The 15,905-nt window shown below is 40.3% G+C and overlaps 2 protein-coding genes across 7 annotated transcripts in view; both read right to left on the bottom strand.

Annotated features, from left to right (window-relative positions):
• Positions 1 to 9,014, bottom strand: part of LOC126471301 (uncharacterized) — a 196,945-nt gene extending 187,931 nt beyond the window's left edge. The window contains exon 1 of the mRNA XM_050099421.1: positions 8,990 to 9,014. Coding sequence (XP_049955378.1) covers positions 8,990 to 9,014 — 25 coding nt within the window. The remainder of the gene's footprint in view (positions 1 to 8,989) is intronic.
• A 6,666-nt stretch (positions 9,015 to 15,680) lies between these two features.
• LOC126471140 (microtubule-associated protein futsch-like) overlaps positions 15,681 to 15,905 on the bottom strand; it is a 161,047-nt gene continuing 160,822 nt past the window's right edge. For all 6 annotated transcript variants that reach the window (XM_050099235.1, XM_050099237.1, XM_050099240.1 and 3 more), the window contains one exon: positions 15,681 to 15,830. In XM_050099235.1, the coding sequence (XP_049955192.1) occupies positions 15,733 to 15,830 (98 nt within the window). In that variant the 3' untranslated portion in view covers positions 15,681 to 15,732. The remainder of the gene's footprint in view (positions 15,831 to 15,905) is intronic.

Here is a 15,905-nt window from a genome sequence, read left to right as displayed (position 1 = left end):
CAGAATAGAATCAGTGTGAACTTTTTGAGTTGCACTGCAAACATTAATTTTTTTGCTGCTCGTCCTTGTATTCCTTGAATGGCCTATAATGAACGTACTTTTGCCATACCTAGTTTAAGTTCTCTTGATTGATTTCAACCGCATTTGCTCCATTGTTTCATTGTAAATGACTGAGGAGAGCTTTCATTTGGGGCTTTTAGTTGGATTTCGTGCACATATTGCTCCCTCTATACTCGACTGTAACTGCGGGTGGTGCAATGCAGTTTTAGTCTCATTGTTGTGTTCTCTGGTAATGCATGATCACTGTGTACACCACATTGCCTAGTGTGTGTGTCTCTTAATCTATGATTATTAAAATAAGAGATAAATTAGACTTGCTTCCCTGCTCGTGGGTAAGCTACCACCATGTGCCAGAACCACCTTGGGTTATTTGGGCTAGTTAGTGCCTGCCTTGTGATAAAGGGCTAACCCCCAACAAGAATTAAGATCTAAAACTATGGTTAGAGCTGATAGCATGAAAAGGTTAGCACTTGTTCAGTATAAGTCGTAAGATCTCATAGGGGCTAATTCCTTCATTTAACCCCTTAAATGTTGTGGACGAGTTGATGTGTCATGCTCCACTCTACTCCACGTGTTTACATGTCGTGTTATGCCAACCTCTCACCGCTGCATACATCTTACTTCCACATTTCAACATAAATGCCTCTTGGTATGATATTATTTGTGAAAAACCTCATTTCGATATCTTGAACCATTTATGAAATGTGATGATTGTTGTGACCACACTATTCGCAATGTGCAGCGACAGAAGTGGGTACATGTGCACGTCTGTCCGTTGGATATAAAAATCAGTAACTCATGAATGAAAGGAGATATCATTCTGATCTCAACTTTAAGTAAAGTTTCAATATCTTACGAGGGTGGTTTGAAAGGTTCTCGAAATCACCACAACAGGTCAGCACTAACGCGAGTTGTTCACGTGATATTCATTAGACTGTTGTGTGTAAACACGTGCCATGACAGTGCTCTTGCAAGAGAGCTTTGGCAGTGACGTGACTCTGTTGTCGTTCCCGCGTAGTGATTTGCAAAGATTGAAAAACTCGAGATTTGAGCAGTGATTAAGTACTTCGTAAAGAAAGATATGAAAGCAAAGGACATTCATGCCAATTCCCAGAACACACTGGGAGACTCTGCTCCTTCATATTCAACTGTTGCCACATGGACAAATGAATTTAAATTTGGTCGGGAGAGCTTAGATGATGATCCACGCAGTTGGCGGCCAAGATGTGTCACTACTCCATAAATCATTGCAAATGTGCACAAAATTGTCATGGAGGATGGCCGATTGAAAGCGCGTGAAATTGCTCACACTTGCCAGATGTCATCTGAAACGGTATCTGCCCTGGTAGCTGAATGGTTGGCGTGACGGAATGCTGTGCAAGGGGGCCTGGGTTCGATTCCCAGTTGGGTCGGAGATTTTCTCCGCTCAGGGACTCGATGTTGTGTTATCATCCTCAAGTTCTATCCCCATCGATGCGCAAGTCACCAAAGTGACATCAACTAAAAAGACTTGCACCAGGCGACCGGTCTACCCAACGGGAGGCCCTAGCCACATGACTCTTGATGCTGGATCAAAAATGCATGAGAATGGACACATCAGAACAATATTTGGCCCGTTTTAGGAGAAACGAACAAGATTTTTTTGTGTCGGTTAGTGACCACAGATGAAATATGGCTGCACTACTATACCCCAGAGATAGAACAACAGTCAAAGCAGTGGAAACATGCTGATTCTCCACCAACAAAGAAAGCAAAGACAATTCCTTCGGCGGGAAAGGTCATGGCATCAATGTTATGGGATGCAAAAGGCAATTCTGTTTGTAGATTATCTCCCAACTGGGCAAACAATTACTGCAGATTACTATGCTAACCTCCTGGACAAACTGCAACTGAAGATACGTGAAAAAAGGTCAGGTTTAGCAAGAAAGAAAAGCACCTTTCATCAAAACAACACACACCCACACACGTCGTCACCATGGCAAAATTACACAAACTAAGGTGTGAATTGTTGCCACACCCGCCTTATTCACCTGATATGGCTCCGTCAGACTTCCATCTCATCCCAAAACTGAAAATGTTTCTTGGTAGATGAAGATTCACTTCAAACAAACAATTGATAGCCGGAGTTGACAACTATTTTTGCAGCCCTGGAGGAAACTCATTTTCGAGATGGGATCAAGGCACTGGAACATCGTTGGACCAAGTGCATTAATCTACAAGCAGACTACATTGAAAAATAAAAAAAAGTTTCAGTGATGTAAGTACTTTTTTCTATTCTTTTCCAAGAACTTTTCAAACCACCCTCATACCTACATTTCATACACTGCATTGTGTGAGCTAAAATCAATCATTAGCAAAGTTTAGGCAATTCCTTTTTAACTCTGCAAACTCTTTAAAATATCATGCAATGTTTTGCTTAATTTGGTGTAACTATGGTATATAACAAAAAGAAATACAATCCTTTATCAAGCAAAGATGTCAGAGTGTAAGCTGTGCAAAAATATTTTTTTTTTCCACTCAATAGTTTTCTTAAAATCGGATGACAAGTATTTCACAGTGCCCACAATGTCGTCTCTCAGTACAGGTAACAGCCTCTGGCAAGAAGTACAGCCCTAACAAAGCCACGCTCTGCGGTGAATGTAGAGGGAACGTCTGTAGCAGTGGAAGGCTTAAGTCACATTACAGTCATTTGGACGAGATAGGTCAAGGAGCATTTTATATGGACAGTGGTTTGGGTGTGGCTGAATCAGTGGCCACTAACCTGTCTGTGCTAGAAATCATCATTGCTAACTTGGTGTTTGGTGGTACATATTTCACATGTAATTAATCCTGCTATTTGTGTGGTGTGTCCCTAGCCCGTGAAGCTTCATATCCAACATAGTTAAGATTGGTGCCTAAGGTTCACTTATTAAAGAGTTCAGTTAAGTGTAACACGGGAGTATACTGCTCATCGAAGAATTATTGGCTCTAAATATCACATCTTCATGTGGCATCACCTAATAGTGAATTCTAAGCAATGTTTCATTATCAGAAGACTTTTCTGAGTCTAATAATTTTTAAAATCACTCAATAGTGTGCCTAACAAGAGCTTATAATGTTTATTTTACTTAGGGAATTTATAAGCTTGGTCAGTTTATTGTTTTACTGATTGCATTTGTAAAGACCCAGTCTGCCAGTTTAGCAATGCTGACAGAAGCAAACAGTGCTTGAAACCTAGCATATTACTTATTTCGTTTTCTGTTACAGAGCAAGGTTGTTTGTTTCCAATTGATTCTGCCACAAGTGCTCTGGCAGTCCTGCTGTTCCTGTCACAGTCACGTCGCGCAAGCAGTGACTAGCTCTGACACCTGGTGTACAGCCTACTTCCACGGATGTCGCAGGTTTGAGATTTGGGAATTAGAAGTCCTTAACAAAGAAAGGAATGTAATAATAATAATAGAAAAATCCTAGTGCTCCACTCCCAAATCACATTACACTGGATTGCAAAACAGGACTGATAGCTGTAGAGAGTGGTTACTCATAATGGGAGACTGGGGTGGGTTGTCCTGAGAGACTCTTAGGAACCTGTCTAAAGCTATCTGGTGTGTTCCAGTACGTGTGTTCGATTCATACAAAATCCCCAGCTACTGAGAAGACAGGAGCTACAGTATGAGTTGTGGATCAGGGGAGGCAACGGTGATGGCACCATAACTGAGTAACTTTAGTGGCTAAGACAGGTGACGGTAGTTCTGATCATGATCCCACATGAGATGGTTAAAAGGGTGAGAGTGGAGTGGCCCCAATGTTAGCACAGACTTAAAGCTAGATTAATGGTAGACTTGAGGCTAGAATAAAGCATTATCAAAATAGACTGCAGCATTTAGTCGACAGGAACAGGTGCTCTGTACCGAACAAATGAGATATCAATTAAATGAGTTGAGTGAAGGGGTAAATGCATGTGTGGGGGAAGGTTTGGTGCATTGCAATATTGAGCGCAAAGGTCAAGGGTGGATTAGCTGCCAAGCATTAAGTGTGTAGCCAGTGTTAATTAGGAACAGAAAAACAGACTCCTAAGTGAATGATCAGTTGGTTGGGTTGATGAATTACAGGAGCAGATACATGAGTATGTGGGGGAGGCTAAAGGTAAATTGCAAGACAGAGTACAAAGACCAAATGTGGACCAATTATCATAACTGAGCGACAAAGTTATGATACTAAACAAAACTGCCAACCCACTTCAGGATTTTGTTACAATTACACTATTCTTTAATGACAACTCAAATATAGTTGACTTCTTGTCTATGGTGGTGGTTCTCTAGAATAAGAGTTAGATGTTGGGAATGAGTAACCAGGAATTGTTATCTGTAACTGTCACACAAGTTTAGGAGGTGTTGTTGCGGTTTACCGAAAGAGGCAATCTTAGGAAGCTGGTATTACTGTGGATACAATTCTCATTAGAGTAAGGACCAAGGGTTGAAAGAACTACTTGCTGATAATATTTGCAGACTGAAGCAGAGCATTAAGGGCCTGAGTCTCATATTTAGTGAGTGGCAAGTCATTGAAGATATTACTGAACATTTAATCCTAAATAACATATAAAGAGCTGTCTTATGTCAAAGACCAGCCACCTGACCTTTAGTCAGGCAAAATGAGAGTGTGGAGTACAATGACCAAAGACAAGGTCAATTGTCAAGAGATCCCTATGGAAACGGGAGAGACTGGCAGAATGTACTCGGGAGATCGAGCGTGAAATGCTTTTGATGTAACAAGGAGGGCCACATTAGATGTTTTTGTATAGTCCAGGAATAGTGAAAGATGACAAAGAAACAAGTGTTAAGTTGTGTAGCTTGTGTCCAACGAATAATGTGAGTTATACACACTGACCAACCAGAACATTTGACCATCGACCTACTATCAATATGAACCCATCCAGGAGATAGCAACGTCACCTGGCGAGGAATCACTGTTAGTCAGACATACGCATGGTATATGTACGAGGTGCATTCAAGTTCTAAGGCCTCCGATTTTTTTTCTAATTAACTACTCACCCGAAATAGATGAAACTGGCGTTACTTCTCGACGTAATCGCCCTGCAGACGTACACATTTTTCACAACGCTGACGCCATGATTCCATGGCAGCGGCGAAGGCTTCTTTAGGAGTCTGTTTTGACCACTGGAAAATCGCTGAGGCAATACCAGCATGGTTGGTGAATGTGCAGCCACGGAGAGTGTCTTTCATTGTTGGAAAAAGCCAAAAGTCACTAGGAGCCAGGTCAGGTGAGTAGGGAGCATGAGGAATCACTTCAAAGTTGTTATCACGAAGAACCTGTTGCGTAACGTTAGCTCGATGTGCGGGTGCGTTGTCTTGGTGAAACAGCACATGCACAGCCCTTCCTGGACGTTTTTGTTGCAGTGTAGGAAGGAATTTGTTCTTCAAAACATTTTCGTAGGATGCACCTGTTACTGTAGTGCCCTTTGGAACGCAATGGGTAAGGATTACGCCCTCGCTGTCCCAGAACATGGACACCATCATTTTTTCAGCACTGGCGGTTACCCGAAATTTTTTTGGTGGCGGTGAATCTGTGTGCTTCCATTGAGCAGACTGGCGCTTTGTTTCTGGATTGAAAAATGGCATCCACGTCTCATCCATTGTCACAACCGACGAAAAGAAAGTCCTATTCATGCTGTAGTTGCGCGTCAACATTGCTTGGCAACATGCCACACGGGCAGCCATGTGGTCATCCGTCAGCATTCGTGGCACCCACCTGGATGACACTTTTCGCATTTTCAGGTCGTCATGCAGGATTGTGTGCACAGAACCCACAGAAATGCCAACTCTGGAGGCGATCTGTTCAACAGTCATTCGGCGATCCCCCAAAACAATTCTCTCCACTTTCTCGATCATGTCGTCAGACCGGCTCGTGCGAGCCCAAGGTTGTTTCGGTTTGTTGTCACACGATGTTCTGTCTTCATTAAACTGTCGCACCCACAAACGCACTTTCGACACATCCGTAACTCCATCACCACATGTCTCCTTCAACTGTCGATGAATTTCAATTGGTTTCACACCACGCAGATTCAGAAAACGAATGATTGCATGCTGTTCAAGTAAGGAAAACGTCGCCATTTTAAGTGTTTAAAACAGTTCTCATTCTCGCCGCTGGCGGTAAAATTCCATCTGCCATACGGTGCTTCCATCTCTGGGACGTATTGACAATGAACGCGGCCTCATTTTAAAACAATGCGCATGTTTCTATCTCTTTCCAGTCCGGAGAAAAAAAAATCGGAGGCCTTAGAACTTGAATGCACCTCGTAGTATCAGTGAGCATGCCGACTGTGAGTAGAATGGAAAGGGCGCTCGATCTATCGGAGTTTGACTGAGGGCAGATTATAATGACCTGGAGGCTCGGCATGAGCATTTCAGAAACTGCACAACTTGTCGGGTGTTCAAGGACTGCTGTGGTGAGTGTCTTCAGCACATGGCAAAACCAAGGTGAAACCACATCCAGACGTTGTTGGGTTGGGCGGCCACCCGTCATTACAGATGTCTGACATCACTGACTGGTAAAAACAGGACAGGCAGCAGATTATAGTGGAACTAACATCAGACTTGAATGCTGCACAGAGTACAAGTTTGTCTGAACATGCAGTGCACCAAACATTCCTAACTATGGGCCTCCACAGCTGACGGCCCGTGCACGTGCCAATGTTAACACCATGACATCAGCAACTATGACTGAAATGGGCACGTAACCATTGGCACTGGGCGTTGGCACAGGGGTAGAGCGTTGCACAATCTGATGAATCCTGATACTTTCTTCATTGTGTCTATGGGAGGGTGCAAATCCGTCGTCTTTCAAGGGAACAGCTCCTTGACACTTGTACTGTGGGATGGATACAAGCTGGTAGCAGCTCCTTTATGCTGTGGGGAACATTCACGTGGGTATCCATGGCTCCAGTGGAGTGCGTGCAAGGCACCATGACAGTCAAAGAGAATCGTACACTGTTTGGAGACCACATCCACCCCTTCAAGACGATCACGTTTTCAGACAGCAATGGCATTTTTCAACAAGATAATGCACAATGTCACAAGGTGAGGAGTGTGATAGAGTGGTTCGAGGAACATAGTGGCAAGTTCCAATTGATATGCTGGCCCCCCAACTTGCCAGATCTGAAACCATCTAACACATCTGGGATGTGATTGAATGTGGTGTCAGAGCTCATCACGCTGGTGTAAATAAAACTTTTGTTACAGTCGCGAAAGATGGAATATTTCTCAATATTACATACGACACCTATGTGGTACTTAAATGAGATATTGTAATACAGTAAATTTTATATGAAATTTAGGTAACTTGTCCACATTTCTTTCTGAACATTGTGGCAACTAAAATCGACCATACGGAAAGTATACGCTATGGACTTTTACCTCTGCAAACTCTTCAAAATTTCGTGCAGTGGTTTACCACATTTAATGCTGCATAATAACTGTGTTGAACATCGAAACAAAATTAAGTCATTTATCAGGGGAAGGTATCAGTCAAGAAGATGTGTAAAAATCAAATTTTTGGGCCAAATAGTTTTTGTGAAATCGAATGATAAGTGTGTCAAAACAGTCGGAACATCATGTATCTGCACAGGCAAGCAGCGCAGTGACAAAATCGCGCACAGTGCGGAATGCAGGGAGCACGTCTTTGTAGCAGCGAAAGGGTTAATGCGGCGGTGGTGGCTTTACGTCTTGAACTGCGTGCTCCCCCCTAAACGTAAGTTTGCAAACTATACTATACTATGGCGCTGCTTCTCTTGGCGCGTGCGTCGTGTGCAACTGGCAACGCAGCAATCTCCCGTATCTGGGCGGGCATGCGCGAGCCGCCAAGATGAAAGAATTGAACTGTAACACTATCAGATATTGGTGTCTTGTTGGTATAAATATGCAATTGGGTTGTGGTTGTAGTTCTACAAAATGAGCGAACAAAGTAAGAACTCTGTTGCTAAAGAGTTGTATTGGTAGGCAAATTCCACTCTTTGTTGCCAATGAACAGCAGTTAGCATGGCTGTATGAATCGGACATCTGCTTCGCAGGCCTGTATGCAGTAACATTCACTGAATGGTCGTTAAGGAAACACTGTTGGTAGCCCTTTGGTCCACGTGGGCATTCAACAGTTGCATGTCTGTTTGCCCGTACGTGCCTCCGCTGCTGTCTTTCACCTGTCATCTGTGGCCTGCCTCAACACCAGTTTTGGACAGGGGCATTTTGCCATCCATGCCATACTTTCACTGCAGCAGCACGCAAACAGTTTATAAAACTTAGCCATTTTGGAAATGCTTTCACTCTTGACCTGAAAGTCAATGACCATACCGTTTTGGATGTCCAATACATCACTCCATTTCTGCATTTCAACAATGACTGCATTGTTTTCTGCATCCCCCTGATCCACTTTATATGCCCTCCATTGTTAGTGCGGCCACATGCCATCTGTGAACAGTTATTGCACACTCACATTTTAACAGATGGTGGTAACATTAATGTGACTGGACCATATATTTCCTTCAGTGTCACAGCGGCAAATCTTCAAAAATCGAATCAAGTTTCTGATGAGGCATTTTAAATAAAGAGTTGTTCTCGAAACTAATTTAAAAGTAAAAGGCACATTTGTTTCATAAATGACAAAGAATTGGAGCAATAAATGTAATTTGATTGCAAACTCGTCTAAGGTTCATAACACTTTTTATTTACAGATGAGAAATAAATGTCTTATCCATGTAATTGAATAATGTTTTGAATACTATTTGTCATTCACAAATAACAAACAAAATTATCTTCATTCATTGTTCATCATTTGTGTACATTTTGTCCAACCCTGATTGCAGCAAACTGTAACACACATGCGCACACTGCAAATTCACAGCCTATGTGGGAGAGATTGCAAGCCAGTGATGTCCACTCACTTGGCTTTGGGATCCAAGTGGCCATGTAAATAAGTTCACCCAGCTTTCACTGAGCGAGACAGCTTTCTCTCTCTCTCTCTCTCTCTCTCTCTCTCTCTCTCTCTCTCTAACACACACACACACACACACACACACACACACACATACCAGGGCGTATACACGGACAGGGAAAAAAAAATTCCCGGATTTCCAGGTTAAAAATACACTTTCTCCAGGCTGAAAACACGCTTCACGCTTTTTCTGTGTTAAGTGACTGTAAATATTCCCTTGTTAATCCTCTAAATAGTTATGGTTTTAGACACAGGTGTAGAATTTCCTGGCACTATAGAAAACAAAACTCAGAGAAAAAGACGCATTTTGGAAATATCTTTGATGTGCAGCAACATGTACGCTGCATATTTTCGTATAACGAAAGTATACATTGGAATTCCACCAAACACCGCATGTTACTTTCCGAATCATTGAAATCGAGATTGCGATGCGCTTCTGTAAGCCGGTTATAGCTCATGTCATGTGATTTAGCCAGCCGATGACAGGAGATATTCAGAGCATAGGGCACGTGATGTAGTCAGCCAACAGCAACACACTGTTAAGTACCACTAACACACAAACAGGGAAAGTTAATAGTTTAAATTAATACACATAGTGTTGTTACAAGAAAAGCAAAGCTTCCACATATAAAATTGGGCTCTAAGGTTAATAAGCTGCAAGAGAAGCTAAGCTTTCGCATATAATGTTGATCTTTTTCGTGTGTGTTACACTTCAAGATATATCACACAAATGTTGCAGTAAAATTTTTAATAATGACAAATGTCTTATCTTCAGGGTTCAAAATTCTTCTAAATGGCTCATCATCAAAGAGTTGATTTTTAAATGAGAGTCAAACACTCTGTGATTTAAGAAATTCATGGTAGATTCTCGCACACAGTTCAACTTACATAAAAGGATATTTACTTTGAAAGTAACGCTTTTCAAACAACCATTTGCAATATTTTCCCGCAACCTAATAGAAATAGGTTTGTTTCAGCACTTGCAAGAGAGCGCAGATAACAGGTGACACCGAACTTGCGCAGCTACCATGACATAGGAAGCCCATATATACGTACGTGTAAAAATATTGAATGATCATACATTATGTCATAAAAGAAACAAGACATCAGAGGATACTCCAAGAGCATTCGAATTTCATGAACCATACTAAAGTGTGCACATTTAAATGGGACATTTGTATGTCCAGATTCCCAATGAAGTAGACCCTGACCTGATATTAAGCTTTTCAGTGTGGTTTTCGGGATGTAAATTTTCTTGAAGCACCAGTACTATATTATATCATGTTTGGTTCTTTATTATGGCATAATGCCTTTTGTGCTAGAAGATGAAAATGTGCCATTGAAATGCAGAGAACAGTTGAAACTAGCCATTAGTGTGGAATTACACATTTCGTTTCAACTACATTGACTGCCTCTGTGGAACAGGTTAATAAAAGCCAAATTTCATTAGCAAACAGACAAAAATAACTTCATTGTTCTGAAGGTGATTAATGCTTGATTGTCAGAAAGGTGGAAATACAATAGAATATGAAACTAATGACATATTTTAGCCTTCCGTAATTATGTGAATGTATTTTAATTCACTTGATAGCTCCCGGATACAGATATCCATTTTGCTTTCATTTGACATGAGAGTAAACAAACAGAAAACAGCAAAATCACTAAATGTAAACACGGGTCACATGGAGACTACCCACTATAACTCAGACAATCCCGGATCTGCGATATTTGCGAACCGGGTAAATACTAAAAATTATCGAATTTTCAAAAATATGTTCATCTCGTAGTGCACATCTTTCTGAAAAGTCTGAAACATGAAGCGTGTATTCGAGGAAATGTACGACATGTATGCAAAAGTGTAGTGCCACACCTCTTCATAAAGCATTCTTCTATCGCACGTCACTGTATTTCGCTCTGTGGAATGGAAACGTGTATATTTTCTAATGGATGCCATCAAACTATATTCTGGACAGTGGAAATTGAAACGTCCTGTGGTGCCTCTCCCGCTCCCAGTCGGCCAGTTTGATAGTAGCAGCCTGCTTCTCTTTTTTTGAAATAAATAAAAAATAAAAAAATAAAAAAAACACCACCTCGATAGCAGATGGGATTATTTGTAATCAGGAGAACAAGAACTCTTCAGAAAATTTGCACTCTTTATTGCCTATTAGCTAATAACTTGCTGTTTTCTGTGAAATGAAATATAGAATACATAAAACTAATAAAGACAAGAGACAAGCAAGAAAGTACAAATTTCTTCAATCCTTAGCTTGTAGCATTTTTTCTCTCTAATCTTGCTACAGCGTTACATGGCGTGCTTTCCTTTCTGTGAAAGATCGTCAAACGTTTTGCTACAAGAAAAATCGAAATATCATTATCTAATATTCAAAAAGCTGTTAACACAAATAGTACCCAAGACTGGTGTGGTTTCTCGAACTGATTACGTCTATTTTGTCGCTGTCTGCTAGATAAAACAAAATAGGTCTTTCTAATACTGCAGCAATTTTGTAACACGCACCAAATAAACGAGACTGCTTTGGCACAAATGGACATTTTTTTAATATGACAGAATATAATTCCCGAAGTACCAATATCAAATGCTTGTTAAGCCTGCTACAAGAAAAAAGCTTTATGTTAGGAAATAGTTTCACATGTCATTCATACACACCAGCTTCTCAGGAATGAGATCTAAAAGTAGTATTAAGAAATTTTTATATAAATTTCGAATCATCTTATTCTTCCTCGTTCTAACAAACAATCTTGTCATCACCAATTCTGCAGCTATTCCTGTCATTGTCAAAATTTGTTCACCGATTAACTTCACCAAGCCTGCCTGAATCACAGGTTTTGTTATCCCATAATTATTTTCCGGTTAGGCATTATTACGAGTTCGTACAACACATTTTCTGTGTTACTTACAGAATAGAACTTACGTGGCTGCTAGCCAGGGACTGTATAACTGGTCCTTACTAGTGTAGCTATCTGGCCAAAAATTTTCTGTCATAAATTCGTTTTCTTGGATACACTGAGAAGATAATACGTAATCTTTCTCACCTGTTATTCCTGTCAGTCGTTTATTTCCACTGTGGTAGTCTGAATCTATGGATTTCGCTAGTAATTATAACAATGCGGATCATTCACAAACCCAATCAACGACATAATCAAACAGTGATTGGCATTCATCCATTCGGCTTTACTCCGCTCAGCTCGTATAGCCCCGTCCCCTTGTGTCTCCGGAAAGTTCATTTCTAGATGTGACAAGGATTATCCTAACAGAGACATCACACACACTATACACGCATTCAAAAATAGATTAATGATTTATACCGAAATCAACTTAAAATGTGTTCAAAAACCAACAGGGAAGTCTTTCAAAATCATATGAATAATCGACAGACAAACATGCGCTGAATGCTAGGTGCTTTGTGAAACAAGTGTTTTTTCCTCAAGAATATGAATTTGGCACCCCCTTTTCCCGCTAGCATCTAGCTGCTTGCTGCAACTGATTGCACAGCCAACAGCCACATTCCTGCTCAAACAAGACTCAACTGCACATGCACATGAGCCCGCTCGTAACTGATAAGACAAATCTAATGTAAACTGTTGTGACTTCACGTTCATTGGAGGCAACTTGTTGTTATGAAGCATTGTATAGTCTTCCTAAAGCCTTTGACACATTTTGCTGTCGGCTGATGCTTGCATGAGCAGTGTGTGTCGTTGTTGTATATGGCACATTTCCTTTGCAATTTAAGTTATTTTCATTTTTTTCTTTCGTTTATCTTTTATTGTTGAAGTATTATTCTGCAGTAGTGGGGTACAATAATATCCTTTGTTAGAGTATTGGTTCTTACCAGTCAAAATTACAAAAATGTAACTGAAGACTAAAACAATAAAAAATTCCCAGAATTCTAAAAAATTCCCAAGTTTTTCCCGGTTTTCTCCGAGATGAAAAAATTCCTGGGTTCTTCCCTGATCTCCCGGTTGTCCTGGCTCGTAGACACACACACACACACACACACACACACACACACACACACAAGCAGTGTAAATAGCACGCATATATGGAACACATGTGCAATACTCTAGTCTGGCACTCTGCATTACAGTGACTGAAAAACAAAATCTATAAATATTTTTAGACCACACTGGAACTCTTCCCCTAGCTGTGCAAATAGAGATATTTTTGGTTCTACTTACGCCAAGTATTTTCCCAGTGCTATCTGTAGAGTTGTCAAGCATCGTAACTGCTAAGACAAATCTAATGTAAACTGTTGTGACTTCACGTTCATCGGAGGCAACTTCTTGTTATGAAGCATTGTATAGTCTTCCTAAAGCCTTTGACACATTTTGCTGTTGGCAGACGCTTGCATGAGCAGTGTGTGTCGTTGTTGTATATGGCGCATTTCCTTTGCAATTTAAGTTATTTTCATTTTTTTCTTTCGTTTATCTTTTATTGTTGAAGTATTATTCTGCAGTAGCGGGGTACAATAATATCCTTTGTTAGAGTATCGGTTTTTACCAGTCAAAATTACAAAAATGTAACTGAAGACTAAAACAATGAAAAATTCCCAGAATTCTAAAAAATTCCCAAGTTTTTCCCGGTTTTCTCCCAGATGAAAAAATTCCTGGGTTCTTCCCTGATCTCCCGGTTGTCCTGGGTCGTAGACACACACACACACACACACACACACACACAAAAGCAGTGTAAATAGCACGCATATATGGAACACATGTGCAATACTCTAGTCTGGCACTCTGCATTACAGTGACTGAAAAACAAAATCTATAAATATTTTTAGACCACACTGGAACTCTTCCCCTAGCTGTGCAAATTGAGATATTTTTGGTTCTACTTACGCCAAGTATTTTCCCAGTGCTATCTGTAGAGTTGTCAAGCATCGTAACTGCTAAGACAAATCTAATGTAAACTGTTGTGACTTCACGTTCATCGGAGGCAACTTCTTGTTATGAAGCACTGTATAGTCTTCCTAAAGCCTTTGACACATTTTGCTGTTGGCAGACGCTTGCATGAGCAGTGTGTGTCGTTGTTGTATATGGCGCATTTCCTTTGCAATTTAAGTTATTTTCATTTTTTTCTTTCGTTTATCTTTTATTGTTGAAGTATTATTCTGCAGTAGCGGGGTACAATAATATCCTTTGTTAGAGTATCGGTTTTTACCAGTCAAAATTACAAAAATGTAACTGAAGACTAAAACAATGAAAAATTCCCAGAATTCTAAAAAATTCCCAAGTTTTTCCCGGTTTTCTCCCAGATGAAAAAATTCCTGGGTTCTTCCCTGATCTCCCGGTTGTCCTGGGTCGTAGACACACACACAAAAGCAGTGTAAATAGCACGCATATATGGAACACATGTGCAATACTCTAGTCTGGCACTCTGCATTACAGTGACTGAAAAACAAAATCTATAAATATTTTTAGACCACACTGGAACTCTTCCCCTAGCTGTGCAAATAGAGATATTTTTGGTTCTACTTACGCCAAGTATTTTCCCAGTGCTATCTGTAGAGTTGTCAAGCATCGTAACTGCTAAGACAAATCTAATGTAAACTGTTGTGACTTCACGTTCATCGGAGGCAACTTCTTGTTATGAAGCATTGTATAGTCTTCCTAAAGCCTTTGACACATTTTGCTGTTGGCAGACGCTTGCATGAGCAGTGTGTGTCGTTGTTGTATATGGCGCATTTCCTTTGCAATTTAAGTTATTTTCATTTTTTTCTTTCGTTTATCTTTTATTGTTGAAGTATTATTCTGCAGTAGCGGGGTACAATAATATCCTTTGTTAGAGTATCGGTTTTTACCAGTCAAAATTACAAAAATGTAACTGAAGACTAAAACAATGAAAAATTCCCAGAATTCTAAAAAATTCCCAAGTTTTTCCCGGTTTTCTCCCAGATGAAAAAATTCCTGGGTTCTTCCCTGATCTCCCGGTTGTCCTGGGTCGTAGACACACACACACACACACACACACACACACACACACACACAAAAGCAGTGTAAATAGCACGCATATATGGAACACATGTGCAATACTCTAGTCTGGCACTCTGCATTACAGTGACTGAAAAACAAAATCTATAAATATTTTTAGACCACACTGGAACTCTTCCCCTAGCTGTGCAAATAGAGATATTTTTGGTTCTACTTACGCCAAGTATTTTCCCAGTGCTATCTGTTGAGTTGTCAAGCATGGGTCACACAGCTATGAATGGCAATGAAAGGTCATAATCCAAATTCTGGAGATTTCATAATTATCAAATTGGATGGGCAAAGAATAATAATGTTGATAAACACTTCAAATCAGAGAAGCACTCTGTTCACCAGTGGGAAAATACCGCTGATTCTCAAAATAAACCATCATCGGCTGGAAGCTTAAACACAGCCAAAAGAAGGAAACAAGGAGAGACCTTTGTGGGGAGGGGGGGGGGGGGGGGATCGAAATTTTGGCAAAAGCAAACATTAGAGTCAAAAAACTACAAAATCACCACTTCTTTTTTAGAAAATAAGTAAACTTTGAGGCTTTGCATTTATGTTCATAGCACAACAACCCTTTAAATTTATAAGTCTAATCATTTACAAACAAGCAAAAAGTTTGATGTTAACTTCATCAAAAACAGATGCCACATTTTCTAGTCCATCTCTGCTTGCAAAGTGACAGTTACAGATCATAAAATACTCTCAGGTATAAAACTTACTAGGCCTGTATTTCACATCTTCAGCTTCTTTTGACACACTAACTGATCTTTCACGTGAAGATGGGTGGACATCTGCAACACCTGTAGATTTACAGCAAAATTAGGAACTCCGCAAAATATGTTGAAAGAAGTCTATCTAAATATGGACAGTACATA

Source organism: Schistocerca serialis, chromosome 3, assembly GCF_023864345.2.
Source record: "Schistocerca serialis cubense isolate TAMUIC-IGC-003099 chromosome 3, iqSchSeri2.2, whole genome shotgun sequence".
Classification (NCBI taxonomy): Eukaryota; Metazoa; Arthropoda; class Insecta; order Orthoptera; family Acrididae; genus Schistocerca; species Schistocerca serialis.
Note: the sequence above shows the minus strand (reverse complement) of the source record. Positions and strands in the feature narration are given on the sequence as shown.